Below are 14,061 nucleotides of genomic sequence, written 5' to 3'. Positions count from 1 at the left end.
GGGTTGCCAGTTTGAGTCCGGGTCTGACAGGAAAAATCTGTCTTGAAGTGAGCTGGCGACTGGGGTGTTGATGGTATCAAATCATATATACTATTGCCTGTGCCCTTGAGCAAGGCACTTTAAGCCCCCACAAGAGCTCCCTGGGTGCCCAGTGTGTCTTTTGGAGGGGTTGGGTTAAAAGCTCAAGTCAAATTTCGGGTTGGAGCTTGTGTGCAATTGACCAGTAAAGTGATCTTAATCTTACACGTCCATAGAAAAACAAACGTTTTTGAGCAGCAGCCCTATTCTGGGAAATGCAGTCATATTTATAAAATTCTAGCAGCGTTTGGCATCTGGAAGACTACAAGTCCCTACAATACACAACGCAGTCGCAGACTGGTGGGAATGGCTTATTTCAATGCTGTCTGTGGGACATTGAATGACTTTTAACAGAGCTGGTGGATAGCTGCTCCATTATTTTATCTCTCTAGAAAGGTGTCAATTTAGCTTGAACATGGAGGCTCTAATCCCCGTTATAAACAAGCTTCAAGATGTCTTCAATACGGTGGGAGCAGACATAATACAGCTGCCGCAGATAGCAGTCGTTGGAACCCAGGTGAAATCCTTCCCCTTAGTTGTCAAAAATGGGCTATGCTGCTAGGCTCTTCACATGACCCTGAAAGATAGCTACATAGCTAGCTACATGCGTTGCTATCTATCCAGCTATTTTGTGTTCGGGCAAAACATCAGGATTGCTGAAAATGAGCCATTGAACTGGAGCGTGGTGCTGTTAAAAATACACCTCTTTCTATTCTGCTTGTGCACGAGTCAGTTGGGTGGCTATTATTGGTGTGCATGTGTTAACAGACAGCTGGAATGTTCCATTTGACCCGGGCAAAGCCTGCTTTTTGGCAGCAGCCATTATGAGGAACACCTGTCAATTACTGTAGGACAATTTTTAGATCATCTTCATTATCAGTTCTCCTAAAGTCAGGTCACCACCACCTTATGTGCCATATTATTTTGTAACACTGCTGTTCTCAGATCTGTCCTTATGTGATAGCTGTTAACCCAACTCCATGATGTGACATAATGTGATGCCTGTCTCCAGAGCAGTGGGAAGAGCTCTGTGTTGGAGAGCCTGGTTGGCAAGGACATGCTGCCCCGTGGGACAGGTGTAGTGACCCGCCGGCCACTCATCCTACAGCTAGTCCATGTGGATCCTGGAGATGGCAGGAAAATGAAAGATGAGAATGGTACGTAGTCCTACCTGGGATGGAACACCACCATATGTGAGCACACTGACTGACCACTAACAACCGTGTGTGTGTGTGTGCGTGTGTGCGTGCGTGCGTGATTCCCCATTCTGTATTTTCAGGCCACTTTGTGTCATTGTTTCTGACCTGCCACCCATGTTATAGTTTTGCAACCCTTCAGACCAATTGTACCATTTCATACCTCATCTAGTCGTGAAACTCAGAAGATCACACGCTTGCTACTGTATCATGTTAAACCCAGAGGGAGCTGTTTTTTGCAATAACCACATTGTTGAAAATAGGAGCTGAAACGTCCTCTTTCTCAGACTGCAGACCCCACAACGTGGACAAACGCATAACAATGTATACCTGCCTCCCTTGACCGTTATTAGGGACCTGTAGAACAGACCGTCCACACCTGAACATGTAGTCTATCTAGGGTTATTCCTTCAATGATTGTGATCATAGAGATGCTATTAATATAGTATTCTAATCTATGATTGTGATCCTGTGTGGCTCAGTTGGAAGAGCGTTGTACTTGCAAAGCAAAGAGTTGTGGGTTCGATTCCCACTGGGGCTGCCCATAATGTCAAATGTATGCACGCATGACTGTAAACTGCTTTGGATTAAAGTGTCAGCTAAATGGCATGTAGGACACATTATATTATTGATAGCGCTCCCGTATTCCATTACCTTATTTTGTGTATCTAAACCGTGTGTTATTGTATTCCACAGGCGTGGAAGGAGATGAATGGGGCAAGTTCTTACACACCAAAAACAAGGTATGACTTATCTCAAGCATTGATACGTGTTGCTACTCATGATATTCTGTTTTCTGTGTTTTCTGTGTTGTACATGAACAAAGCTGGTCTTTTCAGATCTACCCAGACTTCAGTGAAATCAGGCAGGAAATCGAAAATGAAACGGAAAGAATTTCCGGTATTAACAAGGTAAGACAATCGCAGTGTAATTATTTAGCACCTCATAAATTGATCTCCTTCACATCATATGTCCCTAACAATTTCAACAAAGCTAGTCATTGTTTGTCATTGTATTTCCTATAGGGGATCAGCGATGAGCCTATTCACTTGAAGATTTTCTCTCCTAATGTGGTGAACCTCACTCTGGTGGATCTACCCGGCATCACCAAGGTAACAGTGACTGGAGATGGAGATGAACTGTACTAAGTGTCTGCTCTGCATAGGAGAACCTAGAAGCCTAGCAGACATGCAGGGCAACTGAAACCTTGGCTGGAGCTTGATACACTAAAAGACTCCGTCGTCTGTCACTCCTCTGTGTTTGTGCCCCCCCCCCAACCCTACAGGTCCCAGTGGGCGACCAGCCCCAAGACATAGAGGTGCAGATTAGAGAGCTGATCCTGAAGCACATCTCCAACCCCAACTCCATCATCCTGGCTGTGACCGCTGCCAACACAGACATGGCCACCTCAGAGGCCCTCAAAGTGGCCCGTGAGGTCGATCCCGACGGTCAGTACTGGGTTTGACTTTTTTCCCGCATATCTAGTTGATGGGAACAGTTTGGATGTCAGGGTTTTGACCCGCCTTTCAGTTTTGACATCAATGTAAAAGGGCTATAATGCTCATTTTCATCCACAGTGTTTGGGCAGCCACTTATCTCTCTCTGCGACTGGTAAAAGTGTATGGTGTGTACAGTATGTTGTGTTGGACTCATTTCTGTAGTCTGTTGTTGTGTACAGGCAGGAGGACACTGGCGGTGGTGACCAAGCTGGACTTGATGGACGCTGGTACTGATGCTATGGACGCCCTGCTGGGCCGGGTCATCCCTGTCAAACTGGGCCTCATCGGAGTGGTCAACAGGTCTGGCTTTATACTCTACTGTAGCACGTTACACTCACTCCCAAAAGTATCCTGTACTCTACCTTACCTAAAAATCAACATTAGCTGAAATCGGTCTTGTGCTACACGTCTCTGTCTGTTTCACGCAGGAGTCAGTTGGACATCAACAATAAGAAGTCGGTGAGCGATGCCATCCGAGATGAACATGCTTTCCTGCAGAAGAAGTATCCCTCTCTCGCTAATCGAAATGGAACCAAGTATCTGTCCAGGACTCTGAACAGGTGAGAATGTTATTGTTCCCTCCATACTGCAGTTTAGTATGTGTATTACATAAGCACATCAGGAATGGTAGTAGCAACTACAGTAGTGACTTCTAACAACACTTGCCAGGAAATGTTCTTAACTCTGATCAGCCAATAAATCACAAAGTGCAGCCTACTTTATCTAATGGAACTTTGAGATCTCAGATATGGTGCCCATGAAATTACCACTACTATAATGGAATTCTGTCATAGGAATTTCAAGGTGAACAAAAGAGAAGAGCAGTCACGGATCAAGGCAATCAAAAAAATCTAACCGATTTATTACAAGTTGAGGCAGGAAGACTCCTCCAGCACAGAAGCAGAGAAAATGTCTAACTGGTCATCACTAAGAAGGTCCTTACAGTGCATTCTAAAATATTCAGAAACGTAGACATTTTCCACATTTTGTTACGTTACAGCCTTATTCTAAAATTGATCTACACACAATACCACATGACAATTTCTTTTTGCTAATTTATATAAAAAAAAAAATCACATTTACACACAGTAGGTATTCAGACCCTTTACTCAGTACTTTGGCAGCTATTACAGCCTCAGGTCTTCTTGGGTATGATGCTACAAGCTTGGTACACATGCATTTGGGAAGTTTCTCCCATTTCTTCTATGCTGATCCTCTCAAGCTCTGTCAGGTTGAATGGGGAGCGTCGCTGCACAGCTACAGTGCCTTGCGAAAGTATTCGGCCCCCTTGAACTTTGCAACCTTTTGCCACATTTCAGGCTTCAAACATAAAGATATAAAACTATTTTTTTGTGAAGAATCAACAACAAGTGGGACACAATCATGAAGTGGAATGACATTTATTGGATATTTCAAACGTTTTTAACAAATCCAAAACTGAAAAATTGGGCGTGCAAAATTATTCAGCCCCCTTAAGTTAATACTTTGTAGCGCCACCTTTTGCTGCGATTACAGCTGTAAGTCGCTTGGGGTATGTCTCTATCAGTTTTGCACATCGAGAGACTGACATTTTTTCCCATTCCTCCTTGCAAAACAGCTCGAGCTCAGTGAGGTTGGATGGAGAGCATTTGTGAACAGCAGTTTTCAGTTCTTTCCACAGATTCTCGATTGGATTCAGGTCTGGACTTTGATTTGGCCATTCTAACACCTGGATATGTTTATTTTTGAACCATTCCATTGTAGATTTTGCTTTATGTTCTGGATCATTGTCTTGTTGGAAGACAAATCTCCGTCCCAGTCTCAGGTCTTTTGCAGACTCCATCAGGTTTTCTTCCAGAATGGTCCTGTATTTGGCTCCATCCATCTTCCCTGTCCCTGCTGAAGAAAAGCAGGCCCAAACCATGATGCTGCCACCACCATGTTTGACAGTGGGGATGGTGTGTTCAGCTGTGTTGCTTTTACGCCAAACATAACGTTTTGCATTGTTGCCAAAAAGTTCAATTTTGGTTTCATCTGACCAGAGCACCTTCTTCCACATGTTTGGTTTGTCTCCCAGGTGGCTTGTGGCAAACTTTAAACAACACTTTTTATGGATATCTTTAAGAAATGGCTTTCTTCTTGCCACTCTTCCATAAAGGCCAGATTTGTGCAATATACGACTGATTGTTGTCCTATGGACAGAGTCTCCCACCTCAGCTGTAGATCTCTGCTGTTCATCCAGAGTGATCATGGGCCTCTTGGCTGCATCTCTGATCAGTCTTCTCCTTGTATGAGCTGAAAGTTTAGAGGGACGGCCAGGTCTTGGTAGATTTGCAGTGGTCTGATACTCCTTCCATTTCAATATTATCGCTCGCAATTTTTTTTGTATCCAAATCCGGCTTTAAACTTCTTCACAACAGTATCTCGGACCTGCCTGGTGTGTTCCTTGTTCTTCATGATGCTCTCTGTGCTTTTAACGGACCTCTGAGACTATCACAGTGCAGGTGCATTTATACGGAGACTTGATTACACACAGGTGGATTGTATTTATCATCATTAGTCATTTAGGTCAACATTGGATCATTCAGAGATCCTCACTGAACTTCTGGAGATAGTTTGCTGCACTGAAAGTAAAGGGGCTGAATAATTTTGCACGCCCAATTTTTCAGTTTTTGATTTGTTAAAAAAGTTTGAAATATCCAATAAATGTCGTTCCACTTCATGATTGTGTCCCACTTGTTGTTGATTCTTCACAAAAAAATACAGTTTTATATCTTTATGTTTGAAGCCTGAAATGTGGCAAAAGGTCGCAAAGTTCAAGGGGGCCGAATACTTTCGCAAGGCACTGTATTTTCAGGTCTCTCCAGAGATGTTCAAGTCCGGGCTCTGGCTGGGCCAGTGAAGGACATTCAGAGACTTATCCCGAAGCCACTCCTGCATTTTCTTGGCTGTGTGCTTAGGGTCGTTGTCCTGTTGAAAGATGCGCGCTCCTGAGCGCTCTGGAGCAGGTTTTCATCAAAGATCTCTCTGTACTTTGCTCCGTTAATCTTTCCCTCGATCCTGACTAGTCTCCCAGTCCCTGCCACTGAAAAACATCCCCACAGCATGATGCTGCCACCACCATGCTTCACCGTAGGAATTGTGCCAGGTTTCCTCCAGACTTGACGCTTTGCATTCAGGCCAAAGAGTTCAATCTTGGTTTCATCAGAACAGAGAATCCTGTTTCTCATGGTCTGAGAGTTCATTAGGTGCCTTTTGGCAAACTCCAAGCATGCTGTCATGTGCCTTTTACTGAGGAGTGGCTTCCGTCTGGCCACTACCATAAAGGCCTGATTGGTCGAGTGCTGCAGAGATGGTTGTCTTTCTGAAAGGTTCTCCCATCTCCACAGAGGAACTCTGGTGCTCTGTCAGAGTGATCATGGGGTTCTTGTTCACCTCCCTGACCTAGGCACTCCTCCCCCGATTGCTCAGTTTGACTTTGGGCGGCCAGCTCTAGCAAGAGTATTGGTGGTTCCAAACTTCTTCCATTTAAGAATGATTGAGGCCACTGTGTTCTTAGGGACCTTCAATGCTGCAGACATTTTTTGGTACCCTTCCCCAGATCTGTGCCTCAACACAATCCTGTCTCTGAGCTCTTTGGACAATTCCAAAAATATGGCTTGGTTTTTGCTCTGACATGCACTGTCAACTGTGGGACCTTATGTAGACAGGTGTGCGCCTTTCCAAATCATGTCCAATCAATTGAATTTACCACAGGTGGACTCCAATCAAGTTGTAGAAACATCTCAAGAATGATCAATGGAAACTGGATGCACTTGAGTTCCATTTCGAGTCTCTTAGCAAAGGGTCTGAATACTTAACCGTATGTAAATATTTTTTTTCTCTTAAAAAAAACGCTTTGTCATTATGGGGTATTGTGTGTAGATTGATAATGAGAAAAAAAACGATGTCATCCATTTTAGAATAAGGCTGTATGTAACGTAACAAAATGTGGAAAAAGTCAAGGGGTATGAATACTTTCCGAATGCACTGTATAACCTAATCAGCTGACAACTGTTCTGTAAACACCAGTCAAGAGACTTGTAGGAAATCAAAACAAAAGGCCAGTGACTTTGTCAGCTGCTACAGAATCACACAGTGTTCACAGACAATACAATAATAATCACTGTGTCCTCGGTCCTTGTACCTCCAGTCTAGCGTCAATCACTATCAACAGATATGAGTTTAATCCATAACATTCAGCATCGAGTCTAGTGACCATCAACCCGAGTGTCACAAACAGAACACTGGAAATCATGTGTATTACAGAAAGGTAAATGTCACACTTAATTAAACATGAACTTTATTCATCTTAAATATTCTCATTACAGTAACCTACTGTATCTATTGAAACTTCAAGGTCTCAGATACTGTGCCCATAGAATTAGAACTATTAGATTGGAATTGCCATTCAAGTGCCATTCAAATCAATGTTCTGTGACTCTATTTCTCCTGTCCCTGCTAGGTTACTGATGCACCACATCAGAGACTGTCTACCGGAGCTGAAAACGCGTATCAACGTGCTGGCGGCCCAGTACCAGTCTCTGTTGAGCAGCTACGGCCAGCCCGTTGAGGACCAGAATGCCACCCTTCTGCAGCTCATAACCAAATTCGCTGCAGAGTACTGCCACACTATCGAGGGCACTGCCAAGTACATTGAGACGGCCGAGCTGTGAGTAGTAGTACCGTCTCTATTCCACAAGGTGGTGCTGATGTCTGGGCAAAATGCCTGTGAAAACCCAGATGCACTTTTTTTTTTTTACCTTTTAACTAGGCAAGTCAGTTAAGAACAAATTATTATTTTCAATGACCGCCTAGGAACAGTGGGTTAACAGAACAACAGATTTTTACCTTGTCAGCTCGGGGATTCGATCTTGCAACCTTTCGGTTACTAGTCCAACGCTCTAACCACTAGGCTACCTGCCTCCCCTACACTTCATGTAGTAGTACCTGTATTATGAAATGCTTGAGATGAGTTTGAGTGTTGGCACTATTACTTTGATTCATAGTAGCACATCATGTTTGTCACACCCTGTCAACTTGATCTATCCTCTTGTTTTGCAGATGCGGTGGTGCCAGAATCTGTTACATATTTCACGAGACTTTTGGGCGAACATTAGAGTCAGTGGATCCCCTAGGAGGACTCAACACCATAGACATCCTGACCGCCATCAGGAACGCCACTGTGAGTAGAAGTTCTGAGACCTTCTTCTTCTCTCCTTCTAACAACAGTATTGGCCAAAGAGTGGGCATACCTTCAAACTGGGGAATGAATAAATAGTAATCGTTGTCTTCCTATCATCGCTACTTTGTCGGAACAACACACGGTACATGTCTGTCTCTACTCTAATTTCTCTCTCGCTCTCTCCCTCTTTCATTCTCTCTCTAGGGCCCTCGCCCGTCTCTGTTTGTGCCCGAGGTGTCGTTTGAGCTGCTGGTGAAGAAGCAGGTGAAGAGACTGGAGGAGCCCAGCCTGCGCTGTGTAGAGCTGGTCCATGAGGAGATGCAGAGGATCATCCAACACTGCAGCAACTACAGCACACAGGTAGACACTGTGCGCGCACACACACACAGACACGCACAACACACGCACAGTCTTGTATAACTAACCTTGTGGGAACACACAATTCAGTCCCGTTCAAAATACTATTTTCTCATAAACCTAACCCTTAACCTAACCATAACCCTAAACCTAGCCTAGCTCCTAACCCTAAACTTAATTCTCACCTTAACCCTAAACCACATATAAATAGCATTTAACCTTGTGGGGACCAACAAAATGTCCCCAGTTGGTCATCTTTTTGTTTGTTTACTATTCTTGTGGGAACATCTAGTCCCCACAAGTATAGTTAAACACACACACACCTGATACCTGTGTTTTCCATAGGAGTTGTTGAGATTTCCAAAGCTCCATGACGCCATAGTAGAAGTGGTCACCTCTCTGCTCAGGAAAAGGCTGCCTATCACCAATGAGATGGTAAATTTAGGTTCAAACGGTTTAATGTGCATGTGGGTTATTTGTATGCCAATTGTATCGCATCACATACAACTCTCTTACTCCAGGTGCATAATCTGGTGGCCATAGAGCTGGCCTACATCAACACCAAACACCCTGACTTTGCTGATGCCTGTGGGGTCATGAACAACAACATAGAGGTGACAGCTCATTACCGTTTCTCTTGACATGAATTCTGTATAATAATAGTTGTGTGATGTAATAATAATATGATAATGGACACACCTACTCATTCAAGGGTTTTTCTTTATTTTTACTGTTTTCTACATTGTAGAATAATAGTGGAGACATCAAAACTATGAAGTAACACATATGGAATCATGTAGTAACCAACAAAGTGTTAAACTCTGTCCTTTGGTCAGGAGTCCAAATTTGAGGTTTTTGGTTCCAACAGCCAGGTCTTTGTGAGACGCGGTGTGGGTGAACAGATGATCTCTGCATGTGTGGTTCCCACCCATTCCATATGTGCTATTTCATAGTTTTGATGTCTTCACTTTTTTATTCTACAATGTACAAATAAATAGTACAAAATAATAGTACAAATAAAGAAAAACCCTTGAAGGAGTAGGTGTTCTAAAACTTTTGACGGGTAGTGTATGTCATTTAGTAGACGCTTTAGGCCAAAGCGACTTAGTCATGCGTGCATACATTTTACAGATGGGAGGTACCGGGAATCAACTGAGCAAAAGAGGACATTGTGTGTTGTAAAAGTGATGTAACTTTCCTCCTTGCTGACTGTGTCCTGTAGGAGTCGAGGAGAAACAGAATGAGAGAGCTGCCCGCTGCCGTCCCCAGGGATAAGGTAACTAACTATCCACCGTACTTTGAATCACTTCGATAATACTCGAAACAAAATGGCTCCCATGCTCAATCTCTCCAGCTCTCTTTAATCGCAATGTAATACCAATTGTCCCTGGTCTTTTCTTCTTTACCTCTCCTGACTTCACAAGTCCCTTCTCATTCCTCCTCTCCTCTCTTCCTCTTAGTCAGTAGTTAATGGTCCAGTCGGCCAGCCTCCCATTCCTACCCAGCCCCCTGCCTCTGTGGACGCGGAGGGTGCCAAGGTGGGGCATGGGTGTGGGCATGCTCCGTACTTCCTGCTGTGCTCTGCTCTGTGTGCTCAGTCTGCTCCCCAGCACTCATGCCCTCTCTTAACAATGTCCTCTCTGCCTTCTCCCTCTCTGTGCGTTTGAGCTTGGCTCTGACTTAAATAGATTGGTTTGCGTTGTGGTTCTGCAACTTGTGGTACAAGATGCTGTAAAAACGGCTTTACATCTGATTGTTTGTGTTGTGTGTAACCTCAGCCTCCCGGAGCAGGGCCCCAGGGGGACCAGGAGGGGACAGGGAACTGGAGAGGCATGCTGAAGAAAGGGGACGAGGGGGCCCCCGGCTCTGGCCCCGCCAGCCCCCATAAGGGCCTTGCCGTCAACCTGCTGGACGTGGTGAGCAAATAATAAAGTTATTCGATTTCAAAATGCTGTGTGTTGCCCATCAGTGATTGGCTGATGCTTCTCCCGCAGCCCGTTCCCGTTGCCAGGAAGTTGTCTTCTCGGGAGCAGCGTGACTGTGAGGTCATCGAGAGACTCATCAAGTCTTACTTTCTCATCGTCCGGAAAAACATCCAAGACAGGTGCATGTGTTTTCTGACACCGTCCCTCTCTTTTTGGGAAAGAGGATACCTAGTCAGTTGCCCAACTGAATGCATTGAACCGAAATATGTCTTCTGCATTTAACCCAACCCCAGATAGGGATTGTGGATGCCTTAATTGACATCCACGGTGTCCGGGGAGCAGTTGTTGTTTGGGGTTAACTGGCTTGCTCAAAGGCAGAGCGGCAGATTTTTTTTTTCACCTTGCCAGCTCAGGGATTCGAACCAGCGACCTTTCGGTTACTGGCTCAATGCTCTTAACCGCTAGGTTGCTTGCCACCCGTTTTATTTCTGCACAGTGTTGAAGTCTAGAGATATTTGCTCCCATTAGGCCAGCAGCTCAGATTTCTCCCTCCTCTCTTTCTCCCTTCCTCCCTCCTCTGTCCTGTAGCGTGCCTAAGGCAGTGATGCACTTCCTGGTGAACCATGTGAAGGACAGTCTGCAGAGTGAGCTGGTGGGTCAGCTCTATAAGTCTAGTCTTCTCAACGACCTGCTCACTGAGTCTGAGGACATGGCCCAGAGACGCAAGGAGGCTGCAGACATGCTAGAGGTTGGTACCTTGACCATGAACAGTGAGGTTTGACATGCACCCAAACATTGGTACAGGAAGTAGATCAAAAAAGCAACAACTAAAGGTAGCACTTCGATATTATATTATTCAGAACAAGCTTCATAGTCAAGTGTATCTCATTGTGTGTCTACAGGCTCTGCAGAAGGCCAGTCAGGTCATTGCTGAGATCAGAGAGACTCATCTGTGGTAAGGAGGAGAATTCCACTGAAGTCAATCTGCAATCTACTAATCATGTCTGGAAGACAGAAGGTGTGTGTCTGCTTATCATGTCCGGAAGACTTGTGATTTGCCAATGTGAAATGGCACTGTTGTTGTTCACGTAAGTGTGTTGATTGAAACATGGTACTGGCTCACAGCTATGTTAAGGCTAAATACATATCATCGCTCAGCTGTATAAGAAACTGATACCTCATTAAGGCATATCTGTACTGTGTAATTATAACCAATAATGTTTATTATTATTATTTAGTTTAATTTTTTTATTTAACCTTTATTTAACTAGGCAAGTCAGTTAAGAACAAATTCTTATTTATAATGGAGGCCTACCCCGGCCAAACCCGGACGACGCTGGGCCAGTTGTGTGCCGCCCTGTGTGACTCCCAATCACGGCCGGATGTGATGCATCCTGGATTCGAAGCAGGTACTGCAGTGACGCCTCTTTCACTGTTTGAAGGCCAAACCTGTCTTATCTTCAGCTGTCTGAGTGTAACACAACAGGGAGAGATTGATGAATTGTTCTTTCTTCCAACCTAAATCAAAGCTGAAACTCTAACCTCAGTTTCACACCCTAGCCTTCAACTGGAGAATATATAATTTGTGTAAATATTCTCCAGTTCACATACATTTGATACTGCCATCCCACATTGTTTATGAAAATGTATAACACAACAAAATATACTGTAAGCCTAAATATATTTTATTTATTAAATGTATTTAAGTTATAATGTCAAAAGCACTGGTACCGCTTTCTATGTCATTTTATGTTTACAATGTGCAGGCAATATGTGGTGCATCCCTTACGGGGAAAAAAGCACATGAATTTCACGTGATCTCGTGTGATTTTTTAAGTGAAGTTTAATGTGATAACGTGACAACATATGAAGCAACGTGATAACATGAAGCTACACGTCACAACAGTTGAGCACATGTGAAAACATGTTAAATAAATGTGACATGAGGATGCAACATGTTTGCGTGTGAAAGTGTCATTGAAAATATTTTTGCCTTTTTAGAAAAGGCATAATTGACATTCAAATTAAACAGTTCCGGTTTGTTCCGGAGACGTCCCCGAGAACGCTATTGTGTTTTTTGTTGTTGTTGAAGTGAAGGCGCTTACATTAAAGGACAGTATGCTGATTACTTGGGAATCAACCTCACTTGGGATTTGAACTCACAACTTGATAATTACCTGATGTTTGTGCTGCACCACCAGGTCTGTGGACCTAAAGGAGATTGATTATTCATACAATGAGTATACCAAACATTAGGAACATCTTCCTGATATTGAGTTGCAGTTTGCCTTTTTGCCCTCAGGACAGCCTCAATTCATCGGGGAATGAACTCCACAAGGTGTCAAGCGTTCCACAGTGATGCTGGCCCATGTTGACGCCAATGCTTCCCACAGTGGCGTCAAGTTGGCTGGGTGTCCTTTGGGTGGTGGACCATTCTTGATACAGGCAGGAAACGGTTGAGTGTGGAAAAACCCAGCAGGGTTGCAGTTCTTGACACAAACCTGTCCGCCTGGCACCTACTATCACACTGTTCAAAAGCACTTACATTTTTCCTCTTTCACATTCACCCTCTGAATGGCACACATAACACAATCCAAGTTTCAATTGTCTCAAGGCTTAAAAATCCTTCTTTAGCCTGTCTCTTCCCCTTCATCTACACTGATTTGAATTGGATATAACAAGTGACGTCAATAAGGGATCATAGCGCTCACCTGGATTCACCTGGTCAGTCTCTGTCATGGAAAGAGCAGGTGTTCCTAATGTTTTGTCTACTCAGTGTATATTAGCACAAAAAAAAAATGCACTTTGCCTAAAGTATATCGAGCAACTTGGTGTTATTTCTATAAAATGACGGTATTCTGTTTTTTTTTTTTTTATATACAATTCTGTTCAAAAGTTTGGGGTCACTTGGAAATGTCCTTGTTTTTGAAAGAAAAGCACTTTTTTTGTCCATTTTAAAATAACATCAAATTGATCAGAAATACAGTGTAGACATTGTTAATGTTGTAAAGGACTATTGATTTTCTTTTATGGAATATCTACATAGGTGTACAGAGGCCTATTATCAGCAACCATCACTCCTGTGTTCCAATGGCACAGTGTGTTCGCTAATCCAAGTTTATCATTTTAAAAGGCTCATCATTAGAAAACCCTTTTGCAATTACATTAGCACAGCTAAAAACTGTTGTCCTGATTAAAGAAGCAATAAAACTGGCTTTTAGACTAGTTGAGTATCTGAAGCATCAGCATTTGTGAGTTCGATTACAGGCTCAAAATGGCCAGAAACAAATACCTTTTTTCTGAAACTCGTCAGTCTATTCTTGTTCTGAGAAAGGAAGGCTATTCCATGTGAGAAATTGCCAAGAAACTGAAGATCTCGTACAACGCTGTGTTCTACTCCCTTCACAGAACAACGCAAACTGGCTCTAACTGGGAGGCCCGGTGCACAACTGAGCAAGAGGACAAGTACATTAGAGTGTCTAGTTTGAGAAACAGACGCCTCACAAGTCCTCAACTGTCAGCTTCATTAAATAGTACCCGCAAAACACCAGTCTCAAAGTCAACAGTGAAGAGGAGACTCCGAGACGCTGGCCTTCTAGGCAGGAATGTTAACACACTCTCGAAGAATAAGGGTATGGTTAGGGTACACATATGACCTCACATGGTACAGTTCCGTACCTTGTAGGTATAATGGGACATTTTCTCCACCCAATATTTTGAATATAAGGTACAATTCAATGTGGGGCTCATTTGCATATTGTTCAAATATGTGTATTTGTGGCAACCATCAGTAGAAGTTTAAA

The 14,061-nt window shown here is 43.6% G+C and overlaps 1 protein-coding gene across 3 annotated transcripts; it reads left to right on the top strand.

Annotated features, from left to right (window-relative positions):
- Positions 1-362: 362 nt before the first annotated feature.
- LOC110500222 (dynamin-1-like protein) lies at positions 363-12,313 on the top strand. 3 transcript variants are annotated; one of them, XM_021577461.2, is made up of 19 exons: positions 363-595; positions 1,091-1,211; positions 1,971-2,017; positions 2,114-2,185; positions 2,300-2,386; positions 2,560-2,722; positions 2,953-3,073; positions 3,202-3,333; positions 7,257-7,463; positions 7,856-7,976; positions 8,181-8,336; positions 8,679-8,768; positions 8,855-8,947; positions 9,556-9,609; positions 9,794-9,871; positions 10,112-10,249; positions 10,328-10,437; positions 10,847-11,006; positions 11,161-12,313. In XM_021577461.2, the coding sequence occupies exons 1-19, from the start codon at positions 494-496 to the stop codon at positions 11,215-11,217; spliced, it is 2,109 nt and encodes a 702-aa protein (XP_021433136.1). In that variant the 5' UTR covers positions 363-493; the 3' UTR covers positions 11,218-12,313. The 3 variants fall into 3 exon arrangements, with proteins under 3 accessions (XP_021433136.1, XP_021433135.1, XP_021433137.1); XM_021577460.2 differs by having other exon boundaries at positions 1,091-1,235; XM_021577462.2 differs by lacking the exon at positions 9,794-9,871 and having other exon boundaries at positions 1,091-1,235.
- Positions 12,314-14,061: the final 1,748 nt, after the last annotated feature.

Source organism: Oncorhynchus mykiss, chromosome 21, assembly GCF_013265735.2.
Source record: "Oncorhynchus mykiss isolate Arlee chromosome 21, USDA_OmykA_1.1, whole genome shotgun sequence".
Lineage (NCBI taxonomy): Eukaryota > Metazoa > Chordata > Actinopteri > Salmoniformes > Salmonidae > Oncorhynchus > Oncorhynchus mykiss.
Note: the sequence above shows the minus strand (reverse complement) of the source record. Positions and strands in the feature narration are given on the sequence as shown.

Excerpts from the sequence above, each read along its gene's own strand:
- LOC110500222 (XM_021577460.2), top strand. The coding sequence starts at position 494 with ATGGAGGCTCTAATCCCCGTTATAAACAAGCTTCAAGATGTCTTCAAT. Across the intron at positions 2,018-2,113 it reads TCTTACACACCAAAAACAAG|ATCTACCCAGACTTCAGTGA; the intron begins GTATGACTTATC and ends TGGTCTTTTCAG. Across the intron at positions 11,007-11,160 it reads AGGCTGCAGACATGCTAGAG|GCTCTGCAGAAGGCCAGTCA; the intron begins GTTGGTACCTTG and ends GTGTGTCTACAG.